Consider the following 26,436-nt stretch of genomic DNA (forward strand, 5'->3'; position numbering starts at 1 on the left):
ACAACAATGTTTAGGTAGGTGGAACGTGTTCAACTGACGTCCACATGAATGCCCAGGCCCAGGGTTTCTCAGCAGAACATTGCCCAGAGCATCACACTGGTGCCATCGCTTCCCCAGAGATACAGCGCACACCTACCTGGCTGTCCATGTGATGTAAAAAAAAAAAAAAAAAAAGGGGATTCATTGGACCAGGCGACCTTCTTCCACTGCTCCAAGGTCCAGCTGCTCCAAAGTCCAGTTCCGATGCTTGTATGGCCAACGTAGACGCTTTTGATGGTGGTCCCAAGGGGTTAGCATGGATACTCTGGTCTGCGGCTCCACAGCCCCATAAGTAACATGGTGTGATTTATTGTGTATTGTGACACATTCTTCCTGTTATCATCATTAAAACTTGTGTGACTGTGGTTAGTTACTCACCACTGCTGACTGGGAGCACCTCAAAAGCCTTCCCATTTTGGAGATGCTCCAACCCAGTCATTTGGCCATAAACATCTGTCAAAGTTGTCAGAGTTGCTCAGGTCTTCACGCTTGACCATTTGTAATGCATCCAACACATCTCTACTATATCTGAGACCTTGACATGACCTTGTTATGAGACCTTGTTATGAGATAATCTACGTTGTTCGCTTCATCTGTGAGTGGTCGTAATGTTTCGGCTCATCTGTGTATCTAATATAGGTAACAAATCAAAGACGCAACCAACATAAAGGGTCCTATTAGGGTGTTGAGCCACCATGAGCTGCCAGAACTGCATTAGTGTGCTTTGCCATAGATTCTAAGTCTCTGGAGCTGTACTGGGGATGAACACCATTCATTCAACAGATATTCTCTCAATTATTGTTTTGATGATGGGGGTAGAAAGGGCTGTCTCTCACATCGCTCCAGTATTTTCCGTAGGCTGTCACACACATCAGTATAGAAATGGTTCATTATAGGATAAAAGTGATCAGTCAGAATTTTTTACTGATTTGCAGTGAAGGGACAGCAAAATAAATGCACCCCCCAGCAGAACAGAGCCACGATTTTTCCATTAGTCACCCGTCTGTGTGTACTATCTGTAGTGTATGTATTATACGCAGTCTGTGTGTTTTATGTAGTGTATCATTTCTAGGCTGGCTACACATTTGTGGCGTACACTGGAGAAACGTCTGTAGGAGGAGGGACGTGGCGACTGCGTCTGATCGGTTCCAGAGAACTGGCCCAGCTGGCAAGAGAAGGACCAGCAAGCAACTTCTCAGTGAAGGAGTTCAAAGATTACTACTTACCGAACAAGAAGAACATTATCTGCAGGTCTGACCACATATACGTACATGCACAGGGCTGTCAAATTCTGTATAAAATGCATGTGAATTTTAATTAATTGTAGATTTTTTTGTGAACCTGGACAGACATTAGCAGTAGACTATAATATTGCACATAATGCGCTTTGTAACTCTGACTGTCATTTACACTTGGGACTCCTTCTGTAAATGTTAAATAAATGTCTCCTAAAAAAAAAACATCACCACATCACTGATTATACGTTTTAATTTGTTAAACAAGAACAATTTTGAAAGAAAACTTGTCCGCTGTACAAGTCGGTGTGTATAAGTCTCTGTTTATATATAAAATAAGAGATATAACACATACCCTTAGCTGTAGCTAGGCTTCCGCACAATATGATATAATTTCCATTCATAAAGCAATGAAGGCAATGATTTGACATTTGATGATCCCACTGCATCTGATATGATATGATATGATATGATATGATATGATTTCGGTAAGCCTACTGTTAATTCAAGAAGGATGACGATGTAGAGAAAAATAGTGAATGGTGAAATTCATAGTTTTATTCCTATATACATGTTTTTGATGAACTAGTGTGAGAAATGTATAATTACCCAGCTTTCTTTCTCTCAGGCATGCAGTCAAAGTCTCATGTGCTCACGTTGCCACGGTGCAATTCCAGACTTCAAAGGAGGATGTCTGTATTAAACTCAGCATCCTGGACCATGAGAGAGAGGTGGCCAGCAAGACAGGCCAAGGAAACGTTGTTATCCCTGTGTACTGCTTTTCAGCCAGTGACGGTGTGTTAAATGGACATATGTTTGCACGCATACACACACACACACATTTATAAACATGAGATAAACATGAGATCTGTAGAGAGACTGTGATAGCACATTGGAGACTGTGCTGTTTTATAAAGATGCTGTGATTGCTGTTATAATAAGCTCCACTCTTCTGGGAAGGTTTTCCACTAGATGTTGGAGCGTGGCTGTGGGGATTTGTGTTCATTCAGCTACAAGAGCATTAGTGAGGTCAGGCGCCGATGTTGGGTAAGGAGTCTCCAGTTCCAGTTCATCCCAAAGGTGTTCAGTGGGGTTGAGGTCAGGGCTCTGTGCAGGACACTCGAGTTCTTCCACTCCAACCTTCACACACCATGTCTTCATGGAGCTCGCTTTGTGCACATTTGTCATGCTGGAACAGGTTTGAGCCTCTTAGTTCCAGCGAAGGGAAACTGTAACGCTACAGCACACAGAGACGTTCTATACAATTGTGTTCTTCCATCTGTGTGGCAACAGTTTGGAGAAGAACCACATATGGGTGTGAAGGTCAGGTGTCCACATACTTTTGACCATATAGTGTATTGTTTGCTGTCTCCACTACATCTACTTTAGATTTCTTATTAATAAGACTGCAGATGGTGAGTGTGGAATAAATGTATTTGCTCTTTGAATCTAGGAGCTAACAGCAAATCCAGACTTTTATCCCTTATGTTTGAAAATGTAGAATTTTTTATTCCATTAAACACTATTGTAGCTGTGACAACAGTAAGTTCTCTAAAGAAAAACACACTTATCACATTCAATATAAACATATTTAATATGCTTCAGGTTGGAGGTTTCCGATGACAAGAAAAAAATAATGGCAATCGTGTGTGTGTGTGTGTGTGTGTGTGTGTGTGTGTGTGTGTGTGTGTGTTCCTTCTTTGCCCCTAGTTTTATGGGGAAAGACTCTAGATCCACTTCAAGCCTGACCACGATTCATTTATCTTAGCGACACATTAAATGAATTTATAAATAAATTATAGGCAACTTATAGGCCTCCTTAATACATTGGTTGTTATTCTTTTCAAAACTTTAGGTCTCCTCTGTTGACATCTTACCCAAACTGACAACCACTCTCTTAGTTTCTTAGCTACCGCCTGACACTGGCAGTTCCTGTGTATTTATAGAGTGTTTATCCATCTGTATGTGTGTATGTGTGTATGTGTGTATGTGCACCAGGTTCCTGCGGCAGTGCCGTGGAGAAGGCGGGGGTGAGTCAGTCTCAGGACGGCCCTGGCGGGGGTCACGAAGGAGGCAGAGGAGCCTCTGAGTGCCAGCCTGCCCAAACGGTATCCATCAATACAGACAAATCCTGTTCATCCCTGTCACTGATAGAGTGCCTTGTGTGTGTGTGTGTGTGTGTGTGTGTGTGTGTGGAGCTCTGAGTTCAGAGGAAAGGAGTATGTTGTCTTCTTTATCTTTTTGTTTTTCTGTGACAGCACATATATGGTTGTATTTTTATAGCCCTGTCTCTATGTGTGTGTGTGTTTCAGCATCATAAATACATTGTTCAAGCAGAGGTGCTTTACAACAGCTGGCCTTTGGATGACTCACTGTCAGAATTCATCCAAACATTAAGAGATAGGGAGAGCACCGAGATGAGAGGTGAGCACAACAGCCAATCACGTCTACCCCAATCACACATCTGTTTAACCAATCCACTGCCTGGCATGAGAGATGCACTTTGACGTCTCTGCAAAGGTATAGGGATACGCTGTGAGTTTTAATACATGAACTCATGAGGGGAAACAAGGCATAGGTGTACACAATTATGGAAGGAACCGATCACAACAGGAGGGTGGAGCCAAAATCGAAAGTTGAGATAAGAAGTAGGAAGAGCGAGACTGTAAACACCGCCATGCCCGCATCAGTCTACTCTGATTACCCAGTTTAGCCAATTGTTCAGGCTTTTATCTGAGCTTCACTATATTAAAACAGTATTTTATTAAACAGTACTACAAATTAGGAGTTATTAAGTATCATTAAGCATTCAGTGGTTGCTATAGCTTAATTGGTCGTCAGTGAAGATAAGAGATCAGCATCTCCCAAGGCAATGCAGCTGCAATACATTTGAACGAAGTGCAAAAGAAAAAAAAATGTTTACACACACTGCAGTGTTGTGAAATCCCTGATTTGGCGTTGTTTAAAGAGTTGGTGCACTTGGTTTTATGTAAGAGACTTCACAATTTAGTTAATTCTCCCAAAATCTTGAAGATTACAGGACAGTTGTAAGTATTTACACAAGATACATCATCTTAACTGGGATTAATAATAATGCAGGCCTGTTTGTTTATCTGGAATCCTGCAAGCCCCTGTACTGCACATTCATGTTTATTAACGTGTGCTGTCCCTGTTAAATAAGCACAATAAAGTAACCTCTTCTGATTTAAATCTGGTTTCATGTTTTCGTATTAGCACAAAAGTAGGTCTCTTTGATTAGCGACAAGCAAAGTGATAATGAAACACAAATCAATTCAGCTGGAAATATGGTTTTGGCGTGACCCACGGCAGGTGGGATAAGGAATAATCTGTAATAAGCTGTGATTTGGAGGGGTAGACAGGAAAGGAAAAGCTAATTGAAATGGAAATAAAAAGAACCATGGGAGTAGCGAGTGTGTTCTTGGCCTGGTGTCGCTGTTCGGGGTGAAAGGGATGAAAGGTTTTAGATTTACATGATTGTATGAACATCATAGGAGTAAGCTCATTAGAATACATTTGTTTTCTGGGCTCTTGCTCCTCATTGTGCTGCAGGTTTCATCATGCAGAATAGCTGGTCATATGTTATCTGCTGCTGTCCCACCTGATGCATCAACACTGATGACAGTTCATGATAGCGCTGTTGAATTCTCAAATCCGATTGGTCAGGATGGTGTTGGTTTCTTTTCTATTACAGCAGCTCTGACTGTAGTTTCAACTTCAAGACCAGGCACATGTTTATATTAATGCACTTGTTCTAATACACTGATATTAGTAACAGCTAATTCACAGGGACTTTATTGTGGAAAACTTATGGAACTTGGAAACTAACAAAATTATTTGAAGCAATTAATTTCATATATTTGAATTCTCGACACATACAATGATTTTTTAGTTCATTATTTCTACTGTTGTTGTTTTTTTCTTTGTTTTGAACTTGCAAGGGGTAAGAAATGATTGATTATCTGCTGGGTTGTTCGATTAGAGTTGACTTGACTACTGAGTCTCAAGGGTCATGTCCAAGATGGTGGAGTCTAATCACAGCTTGTGTGACTAGGAAATTAGTCATTCATTTTGATCTATCCATAATAGCTGTGTACACACATCCCTGGATTTGTCACGTGTGTGTGTGTGTGTGTGTGTGTGTTCAGGTCAGGAAGTACATATTGGAGAGCTTGCTGCATATGTCTCCAATTTTGTTTCCCAGGAAGCCTGTGGAAATGGGTCAATGGGAAGTCAAATGAAGTTGGTTCTTGGCCTCCAGTGCCATGGGAGATATTTCTGGAGGAGAAAGAATTGAATTAACCCACTTTAAGTGTGTCCCATCAAAGCAGGAGCAGGGTTACATGGCCCTATAGACTCTAAACACACACCAATCAGAGGTCGCATAAAGACACATCTGCCCAGTTTAGTCTAATCTATCACAGCCTGGGCTGATCTTCCAGAGCCGTCCCTGTAGCCTCACTTACCTCTCCTCTGCATACACATCGTTTTCTTCCTTCTTATCAAGCTTGGCTTGCTTTACATGACGACTCAAAGTTTAGGGATGCCACATAACAGTTACCTTAAATGAACTTTTTTTTTTTTTGCATTCACAGTTCACACTACTTTAACCATCTAACACTGAGACATTGCAGAATTCTGGAATAGCAGTGACTTTCAATTTAATTACCATCTAAATAGTGCTTAATTACATATAAATATCGCAAACCGAACAAATAGCCACCTTAAAATGTCCAGTTGATGTTTTGGCGCAGTAGCATGGCTACCTCGGATCCTTAAAAAGTCTTTGAAATATTTTAAAATAGATTTTTTAAAACTCAAGCACTTAACATGTCTTAACAACAAATTGTGTTGTTTTATTACGTTTTCTGTGCACTTACGTAGCACTGGCTGATGTAACGTTTCACACCTTTTGTCACCCACTTATTGGAAGAGGAGGCGAGAAAAAAATGGAGAAGTGCAAATTCAACAAAAAATTTGCCGGGACCAGTTGGCATCAACAACTGTTTTTGAGGCTAGATGCACAATGTGTTGAGACATTTCAGCTCGGAGAATGAGTGGAGATGAAGTCTGAGACGCATCGGCGTTATGCGAGTGGTCAAGCCTGTTAGGAGCCAGTTAAGCAATATCATAAGTTCTAGAGACATTTAATGATTTTCTTGCACATAGTGAATAAAAGAAATGCCCATGTGTGCCATGAGGAGGTCCAGAAAGTCGCTAGAACTAAATTCTGACCTTGTCTTGGCATCTGCCTGCAAAAACATCAGGTAAAGAGACAGTTCAACAAATGCAGCAGTAAATGCAGTCAGTTTGTTGAAAGACATCTAAAGCTACATCTCGCTAGCTCAGTGCCTTTAGCTCATGATTTGATCAAGTTTTTGGAGAGTTACTTGCCATAGTGAAACAGACGTGTGTATCTCGATCTCAAATAACGTTGCCATAAAATACCTTTGACAGTTCCAGTGCAAATAATTAAAACAACCTGCTACTAATAAGGCAGGAATTACATTTTACCTTATACAAGCAGATCTGCACGTCTTCTTTTTTTTGCCTCCTGTACTTCACAGGCTGTCATTTTGATATCGTTGAGCTCAGAGTGCAGCGAGCTAGCTTTCAAACAGAAACGGGAAAAATCCACCCCCTCTTAGCTACACCTGATCCACCCCCTCTTAGCTACACCTGATCCACCCTCTTAGCTACACCTGATCCACCCTCTTAGCTACACCTGATCCACCCTCTTGGCTACACCTGATCCACCCTCTTAGCTACCCCCAAACCACCCCTCCAGCTACACCTGAACCACCCCTCCAGCTACACCCGAACCACCCCTCCAGCTACACCCGATCCACCCCCTTTAGCTACACCTGATCCACCCCCTTTAGCTAAACATGATCCACCCCTTAGCTACACCTGATCCACCCCCCTTAGCTACACCTGATCCACCCCCTTTAGCTACACCTGATCCACCCCCTTTAGCTAAACATGATCCACCCCTTAGCTACACCTGATCCACCCCCCTTAGCTACACCTGATCCACCCCCTTTAGCTACACCTGATCCACCCCCCTTAGCTACACCTGATCCACCCCCCTTAGCTACACCTGATCCACCCCCTTTAGCTACACCTGATCCACCCCTTAGCTACACCCGGTCCACCCCCTTTAGCTACACCTGATCCACCCCCTTTAGCTACACCTGATCCACCCCCTTTAGCTACACCTGATCCACCCCCATTGCTACATCTACATCAGAGATCAGGCAAAGATGAGACAAAGCCTGATGTCGATGTTGCTGATAATCAAACTGATAATCAGCATTTCCTCTTCTAAACTTAGAATTCTTTAACAGTTCTCAGTAATGTTGTTGAGGTAAGTGGGGCGTCTTTCCATGGTATTGGAATAAAATCTTTAAATGTGTATTTCTCCATTTTCACTTGTAACGAAGTAAGAATATAAGGTAGAGAATGTAAAATCTGACCAGTCGAAGGCTTTTCGCAGGCCAGCACACATATCTGAATTTTTTTGGGTTTGTTTTGGTGTCAACATGATGTAATTTTTTTTAAATTTGACCAGGTCTTAATTTGATTTTAAAAACAATGCAGCAGCCCTGTGTAGTCTCAGATGACGGTTATTTTTGATGAATGGACGGAGGATAAGACTTCAGATAAGATCAGAACCTGCTGTCATTCAGTCCTTATGGATGCCATGTAAACTTGTCAACCTGTCCAGTGGGATGATGGGTATGTAAGAAGACCAAAGGGAAAGAAGAGTCATAGAGAGTTAGTTTAGGAAGGGGGAAGGGGCAGGGGGGGGGGTGTTAAAAGCAGGATCTGTGTGGAGCAACACTGCCCTCTAGCATGCGCTCCATCCACACAGAGCTATGCTTATAGAACCATTAGCAGAGAACACAAAAAAATCTTAACAGATTGCAGGTTTGATATTCAAGCACTATATAAAATTGTATAGCGTATACATTTTTTCCGGTGCGTCTTGCTATCTTCGATATTAAACATAATGCTGCTAAAAAAATTTCCATGTAATGTGTGCAGTGTTCAGACATCTGATCGAGGATACACCTGCAAATGTGGAACAAACGAGCAGCGAGGCACAGAAACTGTCCACATCCAAAGCCGCAAAGACCAAAGAGAAGGAAAAGGAGAAAGATAAACCCACAACCAAGGCAGGGTCCAAGATGGAACAAGTCAGTATGTGTGTGTGTGTGTTTGAGTCTGTGCAAAAATGCCAAAACCTTTGCAACTTGGTTTAGAGCAAAATACACAACGCAAAACATATCTTGGAGGACATTGTGACGTTCACTTACTTCTCTAGATACATATGGAGCTGCTCAGAGATGTGCGATCTACCACTGAGATATTCTTCTGTAGTGGGAGGTAGTTGTTCTTTGAATAGGGTTTCATATATGAGTTTTATTTTTAACAGATCATGTGATTATAGAGTGTCTTCAGACGATGAGTCATCCTGCGCTTCGGATATTATTATGATTCAGGGCTTAATATATTAAAAAAAAAAAGAACATGAGGATGATATTTTCCATGTTCCTTTGCAGATACATAGTGAGGGTGTGTAGAAGGTGTGTAGACTGTACACATGTGTGAGGGTGACTGTGTCGGTTTGTGTAGAGTGTGGATGAGAGTAAGCCCCATTGGACGCTGCGTGTGGTCAGTGAGCAGTCAGAGCTGGAACAGATTGAGGTGAAAAAGGACACAGAGAGACTGGAGCAAATTAAGGCAATGAAGCTGGCCTGGGAAGCTGCAGAGCCTGGCAGGGCAGCTAAGGTCTGTGGACACACACACACACACACACACACACACACACACACACACACATGCAAATACATACATATACACAAACACCTAATGCCTGCAGACATACACACAGTATATGCACACACATATTTACACATGTGTACTAGTGTGCTGTGTGTGCTCTTTGGTGGTACGTTGTTGTCGGTGTGCAGGCTTTCCACACCCGGCAGCAGTACCTGAAAAAACTGAGGACGCTCGGAGAAGACTACACGTTGGACCTCACACCTTTCATCAGGTACACACACCTTTCACGATCACAGGAAGTTCCATAGACTTCCTGTGGAACTCTAGATTTTGGTGCTCCCTAGCAACGGCTTCCACGTCAGTGAAAAAGAGTGAAATCTATTAAACATGGCAGGCAGACAGTCGTTTTTGTCAAGATGCGGATGGATTGCATGGTGGAGCTCTGTGAGCTCTCATTACGCTGGGGCATGTGTGTGTTACAAGTGCTTTGGCATCCAACAAATGCGTGTAGAGTTTCTCAGTGGATGCTGATCTGGAAAATGCTACAGCTGTAAAAAGTGAAAGCTTGTCAGCGTGGTGAAAGTGTGAGTTTACTGGTTGCCTCTCTCTCTCTTTCTCTCTCTCTTCCTCTGTGTGTAGGAGGACCAGCAGGCCAGAGCGTCTAAAGGATGCAGTGATGGAGGAGGAACAGCAGAGGGAGCGATTGGAGAAGATCCAGAGCTTTCGGCTGTATCGGGAGACCGTGCTGGACCGCCGTAGACAGGAGCAAGAGCAGACCAAGCAGCTGATAAAGGAGCAGCGAGAGCTGTTTGAAAGAATTCAGGTCAAATATTTTAAACCAATTAGCAATAACCTCATAACAACAGATTATCTATCAAGTTATATCAAGTTGTATGTAAAGAGATGTTTAATTGCAAGTTCCCGAGCTGTGCAAACACATTATGCACATCGTAAATAAATTTAAATAAATAAATAAATAAATAAATAAGAGGCCTACTTGCTTGTAGAGTGCTTTATATGTCAGCATTATGGATGATGAGCGGTAAAACGTGTTCAAGATCATAACACAAACCCTGTCACTTTGACAGGTATAATAACACAAATATTATAATAACATGAATATGAATTTAGCTGTACAGCTGTGCTCATTTCTTTTTAGCCATTTATCAGCAAGGGTTAATACAGAAACTGAGTTTAATACCTCTCTGATTGTCGCAGGAGGAGAAAGCTGAGCTGCTCCGGACGTTCGATCAGACTCGAGAGGTGATTCGAATCTGGAAGCTGGGGGAGCAGTCTCAAAAGAGAGGAGTCTAAAAAGAGAGAAGAGGAGTCTGAGAAGAGAGAAGAGGAGTCTAAAAAAGAAAGATGGCATCTCTATTCGCTGAACCTTTAAAGATACAAAACACTGATAAGAACGCAATAAATATACATATATGGGACACATGGAAAAAACAAACCCACAACAAGAACCAAAACATATCTTGGAGGACTTCCTCACATTAATTTACTTCTTTAGATGCATATGGAGCTGCTCCGAGACGTGTGATCTACCACTGAGATATTCTTCTGTAGTGGGAGGTGGTTGTTCATTTGAACAGGATTTAATATGAGTTTTATTTTTAACAGACTGTGTGATTACAGAGTGTCTTCAGACAATGAGTCACCCTGTGCTTCGGATATTATTATGATTCAGGGCTTAATATTAAAAAAAAAAAAAAACTTGAGGATGACATTTCCATCATTTACTTTGCATATGCATTGTGTGTGTTTATATTGTCACGTGTGTCTGTGCATGCAGGAAAATGTGTGTTTACTGTATGCAGTATTAGTTTGTGCATGCCTGTATTAGTGTGTGCATGCGCGTGGGGGCGTAGCTGCATGATTGTGATGTAGAAACTGTAGAAACTAAGTTAATACCTCACCTTGCTGACTGTTGTAGGTGGTTAAAGCTGAGCTTAAGGTTTAATCAGGCTTCAGAGGCTTTCCCATTCCAGCAGCTGGAGTCTCGGAAGAGAGAGGAAGCTGTCCAGCAGGTGATGATAATGTCTAATCAAAGAGCTTTTAATTATTATTATATTATTTGTGTAAGAAGAGAGAATTAAAAAAAAAATAGATGGAATTATACAACATCTTAAGAACCATGTGACCCAATACCTTGGGTTTTTGTAGAAGCTGTGTACGTATTCATATATATATTTTTTTTAATTAAAGATGAATTCCAGAATGAGGTAGAGTCTATGAAAAAAAAAAGAGTCTGATATAAAGGTAAACGAATCAAGTGTTGGGAAAAAAAACAGCTGGAATAGAGGTTAAGAGGTTGGAAACACATAAAAGTAGGTTATCCATCTAAAAGGACAACTTCCGCTCTGCGCCATTCCTGCCTTTACCTGCCTTTATAGAGGTTCAGTGGCCAGCACAAAAAAGAAATGACTCAAGGGACATCTCTGTGGAGTAGACTGATGAAGGGGGAAATAGTCTGAACAGGTATTATTTGTCCTTGCTGCAGCTAAGAGTGAAGCGTGCAGTAGCTTAACCCACAAAATAAGACCGAATTTCCCTGAAGTATAGAAAAGATGTTCGTATTCTACAACCTTAGGACTAAAATGGTTGTAAATAGTACTGAATAGACACCTTAAGTTAAGAAAGGTGCCTTTTCAAAAAATCCTGCAGGAGAAATAAGTATTGCTAGCACCGTTCCTTAGCACAAAGCAAGCAATTTGATTAAAAGTTTGAAATCAACATGTAATAAACTAACTGGATGATATAATGAACAAATGAGTGGATCTTTCTTCAGAATAAGATAACTTAAGGCCTGATTTAGAGTTGGCAGACGCATACAGGATTCAATAGACTGATTAGAAGAAGAGCCGGTTTATCAAAAAACTTGCACTTTTGCACTTTTTAAGACCATTACATTTGGCACTTTGCATAGATTTGGCAGCAAGGGAAAGTTCTGTGATATTTACAGCCTCATCTAAATTCTTAGGCAAATCTAGCACAGGAGTTTCAAGAGCATGAAAAAAAAAAAACCTTCAAAGTCATTAATGTCAGCATTTAATCCAGACATACAGTATATATAATATTCTGTATGTATGTTAATATTATGATGAATCTTTAAACAGTACTTGTAATTCCAGACAATGTTCAAATTTGAGAAGTTTTATAAAATTAAGTAGATGTAGTGTAGCTGGTGTGCGAGAAGTTCACTGACTTTATCACTGTGTTCATAATACTGAGATCTAGACTTGAGTAATAACTCAACTTAGCAGCCTGCTAAGTTAATTGCTAATACTAACAAGTAAAATTCTGTTTGTAAAAGGTGACGTTGCTTTAAACACATGTTAAAGGAGAAGCAATGTTCTTAAATTTTTTGCTTTTTTATAAGCTTTCAAGATCTTCGTCCCAACTTGGAGCATTTACATTTACTTAGTGTACAAGTGTGTTATACAATTTTCCAGTAAGAATTATACAGTATATACTGTATAGCATTGGGATCACAAACCACTTTAAAGCATTAGAATTGCCATCCCTCTGGCTCTGAGGAATAACAAGCTTGGGCAACCCATCTTCTTCTAACTTTTGAGTGTTCTGTTTCTTGGAGAAAACTAATCGAGCACCGGTGAAGGTGATGAAAGATCTTCCACTTTAGGCATGGCAGGCCCAGAGATGGGCGTGATATTCAGGCCTAGTTTTGAGCCTCCGTTCTTATTGCGAGTTGATAACATTGTGACGAACTAACATGATGGACTGGCTCTTAATCATGTCATGTGAAATATGCATCCAAAATGCTGCAAATAAGCATTAAAAAGGACTGCAAGAAAGCATATTTAATCCAAATTCTCTCCACGCTTTTAGGGATAATTATCCTTGTATCCAAATTTTGGTTTATCAAATAAACCAAATAATTTTGCCTGAAGAATCACAATGTCTGTGTAATCACTTACGGCCAAAGGCAGTTGTGTGTATTGTGGTTTGTAGGACAGAGTGACGGGAGAAAAAAAACACTACAAAAGCTTCTTTTTGTCAGAAATCTGTGTTTCCCAGTGATAATGCTTTATTCTAGAAACCTAAAATATCAGTGCAATAATTTAAGCATTTGAGTATTTGTTGCTTTTGTCTGATTTTTGTCTTAAATCAAAAAACAGAGTGCCTTCAAGCTGTCCGTTCAAATGCGAAATATAAGAGAACACCATGCATCCTGCTAACAGTCAAAGAATTCTTTCAGAAGATTTCAGAGATTCCTGAGTTGATAAAAAGGTTTGTGAAAGCAATGAACAAGGAAGGTGAAGGATTTCAATTCTTGAGATTGAGGTTTCTCGAAATAACTGATGCCAAGCTGAAGGACGGAGATCAAACATGTCATCAGTGACGGGTTGTGCAATGTGTTTAGCACTATCACGTGATAATAAATCCGTGCTCCATTTGAAGAGCTCTGTCATGATCACTTGTACAAAATTGTCGTGCAATCAGTCTAGCAGATTCAGTTCTCAGTGATTTGTGTTTGTTATTTGATTACCTCGTGAGCATTGTGTGACTATTTTGGATTGTGTTCTCTGCAGCAAAAAAGGTGTCGTTGCACTAGTGGGTGTGTGTTACATCTCATTGCCATCACCATGCTCCAGGCAGCACGTAAATATAGTCCACATGTCTTTTCCTTTATTTACTGTAATGTGATGCAATTTAGATGCTTTATGAGAAAGAAATATGCATGAGAAATTGCACTTGCATCCCACTCTTGAGTCATCAAGGAGTGTTTTAAGCCTCTGATTACTGGGCTGCCTGTAAGCAATAAAATGTTCTCATGTTCAAAGCTATGAATTTTTTTTTTTTATTATTATTTTTACCCCATTACATCAGGAAGTGAGAACATTTACTTGCATCCACTCTTAAAATGTGAAATGTGTCTGACATTTTAGTTGGACTTGTTTTAACTATGACAGTGAGGAGTGAGTCATTTGAAAAGGTGTGCTCAGGAGAGATCTCTGAAATGGTTTAAGGTTGTGTGTGTGTGTGTGTGTGTGTGCGTGTGTGTGTGAATGCAGTCTGTCAACCTTATGAGAGATTTAATTGGCTAAGCTGTTCTCACGACACACACAAATGACGTGTCGTTTCTGTTGGAACGCTCACGCTGACCCTTCACACATCATGTCTTGGCTAATAATGTAGCGTGGCTCTGGTAGAGAGGACGTCACCGTTGCAAAAATTGCGTCACTGGTTGTCACGGACACACGCTATAGGAGAGGGAGAGAGAGAATAGATTTAATTGCAGCTGCATCATGCCGGGGCAGTTATTCATTTCATTCATTCATCCTTTCATCAATTTCCTCGCTTGTTTACATGTGCTTGCCTCTGTTACAAACAGAATGGCCCTACACCTGCCACCTGCCTGGACAACAATGCAACCTCAGCGTTTATATATATATATGTGTGTGTGTGTGTGTGTGTGTGTGCATGTGTGCATGTGTGTATTTTGCAGGCTGGAACTCAAAAGACGTATGTGCTCGAGATAAGTACATCATAATATTGGTCCTTTGTCACCAGACTGGAGGTGTGTGTGTTTGTGTGTGTGTGTGTGGGTGTGTGTGTGATGTCATGTGTCTTACAAGGCTATTTATTAACAGCAAGCAGGAGTTCTTGTTTATTTCTTGTTAATTGTTGCTGGAGAGGATTTTAGCATACATTAACTATTTTCTTAGTCAGCTAGCTTTAACGCCACAGTGCGGAGTTTTTTTTTTTTTTACTGATCTGCACTGTGTAGTGTTTTTTAAACGAAACAACATCAGATTAAACCAAAACCAACTCTATGATGCAGCACAGTTAGACACCTTCATCCAAAATCTGATGAGACTTGTCGAAAGAGACGCCAACACATCTGATCAAATTTACCACCTGAGCTTACTAATCCAATGCAGCAGGGTTGACAAAGTTGCCTCCACTCACCTCTCGACCTCTCGCAAAGCGTAACGCCATGATGGAAGGCAGAATGACAGTCCTCCATCAAATCAAATAAGACGAGGTGCTCCTGCATTCCCTCAACCGCTGCTCTATATCAGCACTGCAGTCTGAGGATTCCTGGACTCCACATCTCACCAGGTCCACCTTGATGCAAGCTGGATGTCGAGATGAACCCCCAGTCCCACGAGCATAAGAATATTTCCATGAAAATTACTGCCACTACAAGGGCATGAAGTCCCCAGTGTCCAGTTCACACACTTGTTATAGGAGAATCTATCATGAGATCTGCGAAGGACAAACAAGCTGCTACAAGTTGTTTTCTTTTTTAGCATTGTTCATCAGGTTCCTTCTATTATTGAAGATTATCCCTATGTGTGTAATATCATCATCATCCATGTTGGAGCAGACAGTGTTACTGACAGACAATCTGAGATTTTAAAGAAGAATTTTATCCGTCTGTTAACATTCTTCATACTCGAAGAAAACAAGTTTTTAATCCCTGGTCCAGTCCCCTGTTTTAATCACATTAATGAGTGCTTGTTTTCACCAAATACATAATTTATTGTCTAAAAAAATGTATTTTTATTTTTTACATTAAGCTTCCATTCTTATTTATAAAAATATATTGCAAAACATATTCAACACGGAAAATATTTACAGAAAAATCTATATTATTATTATTATTTTATTATTATTATTTTAATTTGTAAAAATAAATTCTTTTAAAAATCAGAAAATTTTTAACATTTTACAATTTGAAAAATTAAGTACACAAGGGCTCTGCTCTAACTTTTTAAAAAATTGTCCCAGAACATTCCTGAACTGAAAATCGACTGTATCAAATGTTCAATTTCTCTTGTTTACAATGTTGTTAGGTTTATTTCTCAGTTTAATTTCTTGTACTGTTACAGCAACATCAGCAATCAGCTGCTTTTGGATTATCCTCACTATATATTTCATGTAATTATGACGAAATAAGCATGAGCATCGGGAAGAACATCACAGTTACACAGACAGCAATAAGTATACCGTATTAGCTGAAGCTTTATCTTCCAAACACCCAAAGCAATTACGATCAAAAGAGAGAGTGGGGAGATAAAGAAAAAACAATCTAGGCTGCAGATTACTTTAATATTTTTGCTGATGTGCCACGTTAAATTCCTGTGTACTTGTATATTCGGTGAATAAAATGATTCTGCTTCTAATATGCTACAAGTAAAAACACTCCACTTTAGCATGTGCCTGGTGTAAAGAAGGAAGATTTTCACGTAGAATATAATAAAATAGAATAGATTAATGTGTTATCATAGCACCACAAACTAAACTTTTACACATTTATAAAATACTTTACTTTCTATCAAGAATGCAGACAAAAAGAAGCAGTGAAAATGAGTAGCGGTGGAGGAAATGGGTACTCACCTTTATTACTTGAGAATATCTTCAAGAAGAGATTTTATAATGAAGAATGAAGAAGCGAGAGGCTGGGACAAACAGAGGTGAGCAGTGATTGGTCAATGGGAAACAGTGGTGATCAGTGATTGGTCGTTGGGAAACAGTGGCGATCAGTGATTGGTCGTTGGGAAACAGTGGTGAGCAGTGATCGGTGATTGGGAGACAGTGGTGATCAGTGATTGGTCGTTGGGATGCAGTGGTGATCATTAATTGGTCATTGGGAAACAGTGGTGAGCAGTGATTGGTCATTGGGAAACAGTGGTGATCAGTGATTGGTCGTTGGGAAACAGTGGCGATCAGTGATTGGTCGTTGGGAAACAGTGGTGAGCAGTGATTGGTCATTGGGAAACAGTGGTGAGCAGTGATTGGTCGTTGGGAAACAGTGGCGATCAGTGATTGGTCATTGGGAAACAGTGGCGATCAGTGATTGGTCGTTGGGAAACAGTGGTGATCAGTGATTGGTCATTGGGATCAGTGGTGAGCAGTGATTGGTCGTTGGGATGCAGTGGTGATCATTAATTGGCCATTGGGAAACAGTGGTGAGCAGTGATTGGCCATTGGGAAACAGTGGTGAGCAGTGATTGGTTGTTGGGAAACAGTGGTGATCAGTGATTGGTCATTGGGAAATCCCTAACCCAGAGTAGTTTACACTAATAATGTACACATAGTGTAGTTTTGTTCACATATCTTACCTCATCATCCATTTTCTTTTCAACTGCTGGCACATTTTAAAAATGCAGCAGTGCTGACACTAACTGTGTGGCTCAGTTTCGTGCTCCGTTTACCCTTGCCATGGGAATCGGTGGAGCATGTGATATTTGAATCAACACAGTTGACTGACATGGCGCTCCATCAACCACAGCTTAGAAGTAGTCACTTTTTTGCAGCAAACTGAAAAAGTCTCATCTTCCTTACTGCAATCTAATATTCATTCACCTGTTACTTTATATTTTACAGACGTTAAGTGTAAACACTACGGGTGTAACAATGCATCATGATGCAAAAAAGTTCATTGTAGAAATGTGTGATTCACATTGTGGAAATCAGCATTCTGTTAATTATGCATCTAATGCAATTGCACCGTTTGAACACCAGAAGTCCCATCTGCTCAACTCATAGAGAGAACGTTGGTCACATGATCACATTCTGTGTCAGAGCTTGTAAAGTGACCGATAGATCCAGACCACAATGACCATTATAGGTTATATGGTTACACAACCACGTTGTAACAGTTAAAAGAGCTCTACAGTAGCTTTCAAACAACTCCATCCCCACATCACTGTAATCTAGAGTGCTCAAGAAAGGTCACAGAGGTCAGGCATTTTAGCCGATTTTGGAGCTCTATTCCCAGTTAAAATGATGCTGAAAGGAGCCCATTATGTTTCAATCGATCCTTTTTTCCTGGGTCAGAGTCTTTGTTTATTAAATCCAATTTTTGGGAGAATTTATACATTTATTTGTTTATTTTTAAGATATTTAAGATATTTTATTTACAATATTAAACCTCTGTTCATGGCCATTTTTCATTTATTTAGTGTTATTTTGCTTTTCTAGTGTCTGCAGCCTCCTGTGTTCTTGCTCATAGTGATTGAGTTTGACAGGAAAACTGTGTGCTGTGACCTTGTAGTAGTGTGTATGTGTGTGTGTTTGTGTGTGTGGTTGTTTGTTTGTTTGTTTGTTCCTCAGACACCGCAGGACAGCAATGGACTGTCACTCCTAACAGACTGACTGATTGACAGCTGTCCTTTGCGATGATCAAACACAGTGAAGACGCATGTGCCAAGGCCTATTGTGTTTAAGGACATTTTATGGATTCTGATTTTCTTTTAATATATCAGTCATAGAACTTAATTCACAATAAAAACACACTTCTTATCTGCTAATACAATATAGATACAATATAAAAATGAACTGACTCTCACATTACACCATCAAGCACTCATGAGTAGATCTTACACACTGGTGTACGCAAAAGTACTATTAGTGGCCATTAGTACGTTACTCTTCAGAGGTGCCATGTAGCTCATGCAGCCTGTAGCATGAGAACATCATTGTATGTCTCATGGAGTCTAATATAAAGGCTATGACCACAAACACTTACAACGAGGCTGTTCTTGAAGGTCACATGAGGCCGGCTGAGGTTTTTTGTCTTCTTGGTTCTTATTACAGTTATGGCTGACCTCTAAGACCTCACCTCTGCCCCTCACCTCTATATATATATATATATATATATATATATATATATATATATATATATATATATATATATATATATAAATATTTCTATACACACATAGAATGTTACATTATTCATGCTATGTTCATTTAATACTATTAAGTTGATTATAAAAGTGTCAAGAAAAAGTGGTATCTCTCTACAGTGTTACACCAAATGTATACGACCAAAAGTATGTGATCAGATGTGGTTCTTCATCAAACTTTTACCACAAAGTTGGAGGCTCACAATTGTATAGAATGTCTTTGTGTGCTGCAGTTTCCCTTCACTGGAACTGAGGGATGTTCCAGCATGACAATGCCCCTGTGCACAAAGCGAGCTCCATGAAGACATGGTGTGTGAAGGTTGGAGTGGAAGAACTCGAGTGTCCTGCACAGAGCCCTGACCTCAACCCCACTGAACACCTTTGGGATGAACTGGAACTGGAGACTCCTTACCCAACATCAGCGCCTGACCTCACTAACGCTCTTGTAGCTGAATGAACACAAATCCCCACAGCCACGCTCCAACATCTAGTGGAAAACCTTCCTAGAAGAGTGGAGCTCATTATAACAGCAAACACAGGGGGAATAAATCTGGAATGAGATGTTCAACAAGCACATATGGGGGTGACGGTTAGGTGTCCACAAACTTTTGGGCATATAGTGAATGTACAGTGGATATAAAAAGTCTACACACCCCTTTTAAAATTGAAGGTTTTTGTGACGTACCTTTTAGCCTTGGCATATGATTTGTTTAGGAAGTTACATAAACTGCAGCCTTTATTTAAATACATAAAAGAGCCAAAAGCTTTCCTTTAGGTTTAGGTATAAGTCAAACGTGTGTGTGTGTGTGTGTGAGTGTGTGTGCACGTACGTGTGTGGGTGAGACGATGTTCTTTAAAGGCCATGGGTCTTTCTCTCTCCCTTGTAGGATTAGCAGTGGATTCATTCTAACAACACCCCTCAACATAATACCCTCATTGTTAAACTCACTTTATACTGGTCGCCCAAATTATATCCCAGGTTTCAATCAAAGACCCCAAATTTGCATATTCAATTATGCTCTTTTGAATTATTCATTCTTCACTGGAGGTCAGCGCAGCACAATTGTGACATAGCACGTCTTGCAGCGGTCTCGTAAAAAAGGAGCGGCATGGCTGTTTAATCTCCACCTGCATAAAAAGCTGCTTGGTTAACACTAAACAGGAAGGGCTTCGATTAAGGTTTGACAGGCAGTTTATGATATTTTGTCGTGCTCTTCCTCTGTGGTGATGCTGTAAAGCGTTCTGAAAGTGATCACTCAGCCCTCTTTACACTTATATTATTTATATAATACCTAATAAAATAAAAAAAAAAGAAAAGCATGTTAAATGGACTTGAATAGTTATATGTATGGCCTTTCTTGGTAGTTCATAATCATTCTTAGTTATGTACGTCAAAATAATAGCTGCTATCTGTGACTGATCTACGAAGTTATGGAAAGGAGAACATTTCCATCCCTGAATAAAAATGATGTGAGTGAGTAAGGATCTGTTAGATCCTGGTGTTAGTGTGCTTGTGACTGCATGTTGTGGATACAGCGCATGAAGCAGGACATGCTTTGCTATGGTTACGCTGCATTGAACTTTGGCCCCCTTGTGGAGAACAATTCAGACTGCCATCAATAGACAGGTCGTATTGAAGCCGGCTGAAGGCAACCTATACACTTCAAGCTGAATACTAAAAAAAAAAAAAACCTGAACAGGAAGAGAGTGTAACAATGGAGAAACAATACATTAAATCACTGATGTTGGCGTCTGCAGCGGTGTTCACAGGCATAAGTGTGTGTATGTGTGTTTGTGAGTGCGTGGGTGGGTGGGAGGGTGTGTGAGAGATTGGTCAGTGCCTCGTACGTAAATGAAGAGGACCTTACCTTATAAGGGTCCCTCCACCTCTCCGTGCTCCTGATAAAGAAATGAAAGCAGTAATTATTGACAGCATAGTGTGTGGGGAATCACAGTATCCAAATTTAACCTTATAAAGACTAATTACCGAATAAAGCTGAGATCTGCTTCTGTGCATCTTTTTCAGTGAATCCTCAGTTTGACTAAAACAGGTTGTCAAATAATACAATAACGACAGTAACAGGGTTTTCCAAATTTATATAAAATCTTTTCTAAGTCTGAATATGAACAGATTAAGTAAAAACACCACCCAAAAAAGTAGCATTTTATAATTTATTTCTTGCAGTAGCAGTATAACACAGGATTTAAAAACAGCATCAAGCTTTAAAATGATATGTGCACTATGTACACAAGTTAATAAAAATCTCTGCATACTGAGTAAACTGTCAGAGGGACTGAGACGGTGTTGGTGCCTCATGACTCCAGGGTCTAGGGTTTGATTGATTCTGAGCTCCAGTTACTGTCCATGTGGAGTTTCGTGTTTTCACCCTACACCTGCAGGTTTTTCCTCAAGGTGCTCCTGTTTCCTCCAAACACCCCAAGAGCATATTAGTATGTAGACTGGCTAGATCACACCTGCATGAACTTGCTGGACATCCCAGTCCAAAATCAGGGGTATTAATATAGAGTTGGCCCCCCTCTGCAGCTGTAACAGCTTCCACGCTTCAGGAAAGGCTTTCTACAAGATTTTGGAGGGTGTGTCTGGGAATTTGTGGCCATTCCATCAAAAGAGGCACTGATGTGTTGGACGAGAAGACCTGGCTCTCAACTGATGTTCCAATTCATCCCAAAGGTGTTCGGATGAGGTCGGAGTCATTCCTCCACACCAAACTCGTCAAACCATGTGTTTATGGACCTCGCTTTGTGCACGGGGGCATCGTCATGCTGGAACAGGAAGAGGCCTTCCTCAAACGGTTGCCACAAAGTTGGAAGAATACATTTGTCTAAAATGTCTGGAATTTCCTGGAACTAAAGCGTGCAAACCCTCAATAACAGCCCCAGACTATTATCTGTCCTCCACCACACTTTACCTTCCGGTAGGTAGCGTTCTCCAGGCAGCCGCCAAACCCAGACCCATCCATCAGAATGCCAGAGAGTGAAGCGTGATTTATCACTCCAGAGAAGACGTTTCCACTGCTCCAGAGTCTGGTGCTTTACGGCCACTCCAGCCAACACTTGGTTCTGCGTATAAGCTTATGAGCAGATGCTTGGCCATGGAAACCCATTTCATGAAGCTCCTGACTCACAGTTCTTGTGCTCATGTTGCTTCCAGAGGCAGGTCTGAACTCTGGAGTGAGTGATGCAGCAGAAGATGGGTGATTTTAATGCACTAGTCATAAAGACAAGGGCGATGATGTGCTGATTTTGATTATAGACAGTTGAGGTGAAGATGCTGGATGGAGGCCCCCCCCCTCCTCCCCCCGCCTGCTCGCCGCGCCACGTTGCGTGTCACGTGACGCTGAGCGCTCACTCAAATCTCGGCGACAGGCGCCACTCGAGCGCGCATCATCACTCGCAGTAACCGGCGGCGGCGGCGGCGGCGGCACGAGCTTTCCTCCCCTCAAACATCCGGGTGTCGCGCGCAATGCGCAGTCGCGGCGCTGCAGCCGTTTCAGCGAGCTGAGTGGAGAGAGGGCGGAGAGACCGGAGGGTGCCAGAGGAGCGGAGACGCAGCGGGACGCCGACTTGGCCAAGCTTCAAACACAGGCACTAGAAAAACCTTAGCTGGAGGAAAAGAAAGAAAAAAAAAAACAGTAATCCCACGGCAACGTGTAGCCTGAAGACACGGACATGGAGACGGTAGCAAACGCGCCCTAAAATGTCACATTTAAATAGGGATACCGCGAAGCGAGCGCGAGCGAGAGCGGCTTCCCCTCCCCTCCTCCCTCCTCAGCTTTTACCCTAAACCGGTGATCTCGTCTCAGGTGCTTCGTCCCTCTTGACGCAGTCTGACTGAACTCGGGGAGCGAGATGAAGAAGTTTAATATTCGGAAGGTGCTGGACGGCTTGACGGCTGTCTCCTCGCCCTCGGCGTCGCCGCATGCAGGGGCCAAAGAGAACGACTTCATCCTCCCGGAGACCCTCCAGTCCGAGCACTTCCAGCTCTGCAAGGTGGGCAAGCCAAACGCACCGGATGTAGCGTGCATGAGTGCAGTGTCCCGCGGGCCAGCTGCTGCTGCTGATCACGCCAAGCTGGAACTGGCGTCTGTTAAGAAGCGCGGATTTCCATATTTCCATATGATTTGGCACATGAAATCAGTAACGCGTCAGTGCTGCTGTCGTGTCCTTCTCTCAGTCCAAACTGCACAGCAGCTTTTCATCCTTCATGTCCACGGAGGGACTGAGAGTCTGTATGAAAAGGCAGGCAGGCAGGCAGGCAGGCGCGCTGGGGACACTAGCTGAAGAGAGCTGGCCTGAAGTGCGGCTTTTACGCACGGTCGATATTAAGCTACGGCTTTAAAGCTTTGTTCTGTGTTTATTGTGTGTGTGTGTGTGTGTGTGTGTCGTTGCGTGAAAATATTGTCACAGAAAATCTGTTTACGCAGCATGGGCCGTTTTGTGCATATACGGAATGCGTCTTAGCTTCGGGTGCAGTTGATGTGCAGCGTTTAAAAAAAAAAAAAAAAAAGAAAGAAAAAAAAGAAAAGAGCGCAGAGTGTTTGTTGGACTGGAGTGTGTGGAGTGCGCGGTGGTGAGGTGTGCAAACAGCACCAAGAGCCAAGATCTGGCCTAATCTGTCATGTGCTGATTATGTCAGTCGGTCAGTAAAATTGATTTCTCGCACCCCTGACTAATTCTCTCTCTCTCTCTCTTGCTCACTCACTCACTCACTCACTCACTCTCTCTCTATTGCTCACTCTCTTTGTCTCACACACACACACACACTATTCTGAAACCTCCCTGTTTACTCCAACAGCTATACAGGCCTAATACACTTTGGAGTGAAAATATGCATCACATTTTGTCACTGTTTTAATAAAGTGTGGAGCTTGTGGCTCTCCAGCACTCCAGCAGTGGAACAGCGCAACGGTAAGAACATAGGAACCACTTACGTAACACGCTTAGGCCTCCACTCTGTCACTATACAGACAGAGAGAGAGAGAGAGAGATGACAGCTGGAGAAATAGTGTCTCAGAATTGGCTGTAAAAAAAAGGCTGTAAAAAATGGAGCATTATATTCTGCCTTTACTGATTCATTCTTAAATATGTGTGTGTTAATGTTACCATCTCTGCTTTTTTCCTTCTCAGACTGTCCGCCATGGTTTTCCCTATCAGCCATCTTCCATGGCCTTCGACCCGGTCCAGAAAATCCTTGCTGTCGGGACTCAAAGTGGAGCATTACGGTTGTATCCTTTATTCAGAGTGCGCCTTGTGTGCTTTCATGTGCGCTCCTTTTCAGACGCACCCCAAGAAATCGCCCGTAAGTACCTTTTAAAGCTCTGAGATTCGGCCATTTGTGTTCCCTACTCATCATATTGACCGTCAGACTCCAGAGAGATCAGTTATTGCTCGTGTTGATTTCACGGCTTGGGATGCGAATCTGCGTGTTCGTGCCGAAGTGGGAAACACTTTGGTATTTATTCAGTCTCTTATTTCTGTATGACTGAGAGAGATATTGTTTTGGCATGGATGCAGACGGAAACTGTTCTGTTCTCGTGATCTGAGAAGCACGTCTTGATGAATCGGAATAGTTTCCATTTAAAAAAATCAGACTCAGGAAGACGTGAAGTCTAATTTTTAGAATGAACTGCCATTTGGTTTCGATTCACTCACAGCGCATGCAGGCGAGGCAGCTGACAACTGAATTTCATAACTGAAAAGATTTCCGTTTCTCTCTTCACTGTATTCAGTCCTGTTAGATGAATTTGCTGTCAGTCAGATTTGCGGATCAGCTTTGTCTGATTCCATCCTCTTTTCTTCGCCAGCGGAGATGTTGACACCATCGGTTAGATCCGTCTTTAAAAAAGGATCCCTATTGAGGGTCTCGTTGTCACTAAAGCCCCACATGGTGATCGGGATTTAAGTTGAAGGATCTACTTCAGGATATGAAAGCGAATGAAAAACGGAGGATGAGGCCCTAAATTTGGATTAAAAGAGTTCCTTGACGCACACCCTCCCTTAATGCGTTTAAAGCTTGTAGACTGATCCTCGGCTGTCACAGAAAGTACCAAGGGAGTACTACTGTTCTTTGATTTCTATAAGCTGTAAGTTGCCTTTGCTATGGTTTGGCCATACTCTATTTTTACCATTTTTCCCCTTCATAGATCTGTCTGGTCCGCAGTTCCGCTGTCTTCTCCGTCGTTATGGCTTTATTGTGCAGTCTCTAGTTTGTATTCTTTATTCTCAGTGTTCTAGTTGTGTTCTACCATCTCAGTATTTTGTCTGTCTCAGCTTTTTTTTTTTTTTTTTTTCCTTGCCCATGAGGATGATGGGAAGTGGCAGATCAAGAGGCCACAGCAGCAGAGCTGTCCAGAAGATTACCGCAGAAAAAAAAAAAATTAAAGAGAAGTGTACAGTTTCATGCCCTTGGGCTACTGCACTGTGATCCCAGAAAAATCAGGCTGTTTGCTGTTTTTGCAGTTTTCTTCCTAAAGCAGGGGAATGTGCTTACCAGTGGTGGCTCATCCATATATATATATATATATATATATATATATATCAGCCTTTCAGCAAATATTAATCTTTATAAAGTCCTCAGATACAACTCCATATGTTTTAAGTTCCTTTAAATGACCACTTTTGAGTGACCAACGATTTAAAAAGAAATGTTGCTCTTTCACAGATATAAGCCAATTGATTTGCTTGCTTTTCTTAAGGTTGGGCAATCTTGAGGCACCGCCCTGATTAGCGCTCATGTAGTTATTATTGCTATTATCTAGTAATCTAAAATGAGAACAAGTGCAAATAGAGGCCCATTGGGGAAGGAATCACGCTGCCCCCTTGTTCACTCTGTGAATACTTTTCGTCAACGGAGAGGACAGATGCCATGACAGTTGCCAGGGTTTTTACGTCAAATTGGGCTAGCTTAAAACTACTACTCCGCCGCCAAGATCTTGCTTTATAGCAAATGATTTCTGCAAACAAAGGGAAAGTGTAAGTGCACACAGTGTGTCCATGATGTACAGAACCATTTCTACTGTAAAATATACTGCAGAGATATGGAGAGGGAGAGGAGGGTTAATAGAGTGTATAATGTCCTTGCATCAGAAATGCATGTGCATCATGGTGACTTTGTTTCCTATGCAAAGGCTGAGAAGAAGAAGAAGAAGAAGAAGAAAAATGTTTGGGCTTGTTTCATGTGTTTTTTTTAGATGTAGCTGGGATGGAAATTTAGCTGAAACCTGGAAAGCCTGGTTTACAGTTGAACAAACATCTAAAACCATTCAGAATGAGCTGCTAGACTCTGTTTCGCGGCTATGTCCTTATTAACGTCATATTGCTCCACCAAAAGCTGTGGTCGCAAGCTGCCGCTGGTGCTTACTCTCCCCAAAGTCACACAGCCTTTAGGTGCCCAGATGGAGATTATGGGAGAGAAGGATAAAGAGAGAGAGAGGAAAATGGGAAAGTCTTGTTTCTTGGAATAGCGGAATGGTGAAATTCCATCCAAATTTGCCTTTTGTCTCAACATGACAACATGCTAATACTGTAAGACTCTTAAATGTTCTAGTGTAAGATGAACAGGACTGTGCAGTTTAGCGCTGTTATGGAAAAGGCAGCGCTATTTCTATACTTACGCTATACTTAAGCCAAATTTTCTAGTTATTTTATACAGTATATTACAACCCCAT

The 26,436-nt window shown here is 41.4% G+C and overlaps 2 protein-coding genes across 5 annotated transcripts in view; both read left to right on the top strand.

Moving 5' to 3' along the window:
* The window catches only part of adgb (androglobin), a 41,115-nt gene extending 29,262 nt beyond the window's left edge, over positions 1-11,853 (top strand). The window contains exons 25-33 of the mRNA XM_034301844.2: positions 1,112-1,290; positions 1,903-2,069; positions 3,273-3,382; positions 3,587-3,698; positions 8,340-8,491; positions 8,931-9,086; positions 9,269-9,351; positions 9,720-9,903; positions 10,299-11,853. Coding sequence (XP_034157735.2) covers positions 1,112-1,290; positions 1,903-2,069; positions 3,273-3,382; positions 3,587-3,698; positions 8,340-8,491; positions 8,931-9,086; positions 9,269-9,351; positions 9,720-9,903; positions 10,299-10,394 — 1,239 coding nt within the window. The 3' untranslated portion in view covers positions 10,395-11,853. The remainder of the gene's footprint in view (positions 1-1,111; positions 1,291-1,902; positions 2,070-3,272; positions 3,383-3,586; positions 3,699-8,339; positions 8,492-8,930; positions 9,087-9,268; positions 9,352-9,719; positions 9,904-10,298) is intronic.
* Positions 11,854-22,139: 10,286 nt separating this feature from the next.
* stxbp5a (syntaxin binding protein 5a (tomosyn)) overlaps positions 22,140-26,436 on the top strand; it is a 73,573-nt gene continuing 69,276 nt past the window's right edge. For 2 of the 4 annotated variants that reach the window (XM_053231763.1, XM_053231764.1), the window contains exons 1-2: positions 22,140-22,759; positions 23,897-23,994. In XM_053231763.1, the coding sequence (XP_053087738.1) occupies positions 22,619-22,759; positions 23,897-23,994 (239 nt within the window). In that variant the 5' untranslated portion in view covers positions 22,140-22,618. Of the gene's footprint in view, positions 22,760-22,969; positions 23,678-23,896; positions 23,995-26,436 lie in introns of those variants that run through there. The other 2 variants (XM_026917586.3, XM_053231765.1) reach the window with 2 other exon arrangements.

The sequence above is a fragment of the Pangasianodon hypophthalmus genome, chromosome 30 (assembly GCF_027358585.1).
Source record: "Pangasianodon hypophthalmus isolate fPanHyp1 chromosome 30, fPanHyp1.pri, whole genome shotgun sequence".
NCBI lineage: Eukaryota > Metazoa > Chordata > Actinopteri > Siluriformes > Pangasiidae > Pangasianodon > Pangasianodon hypophthalmus.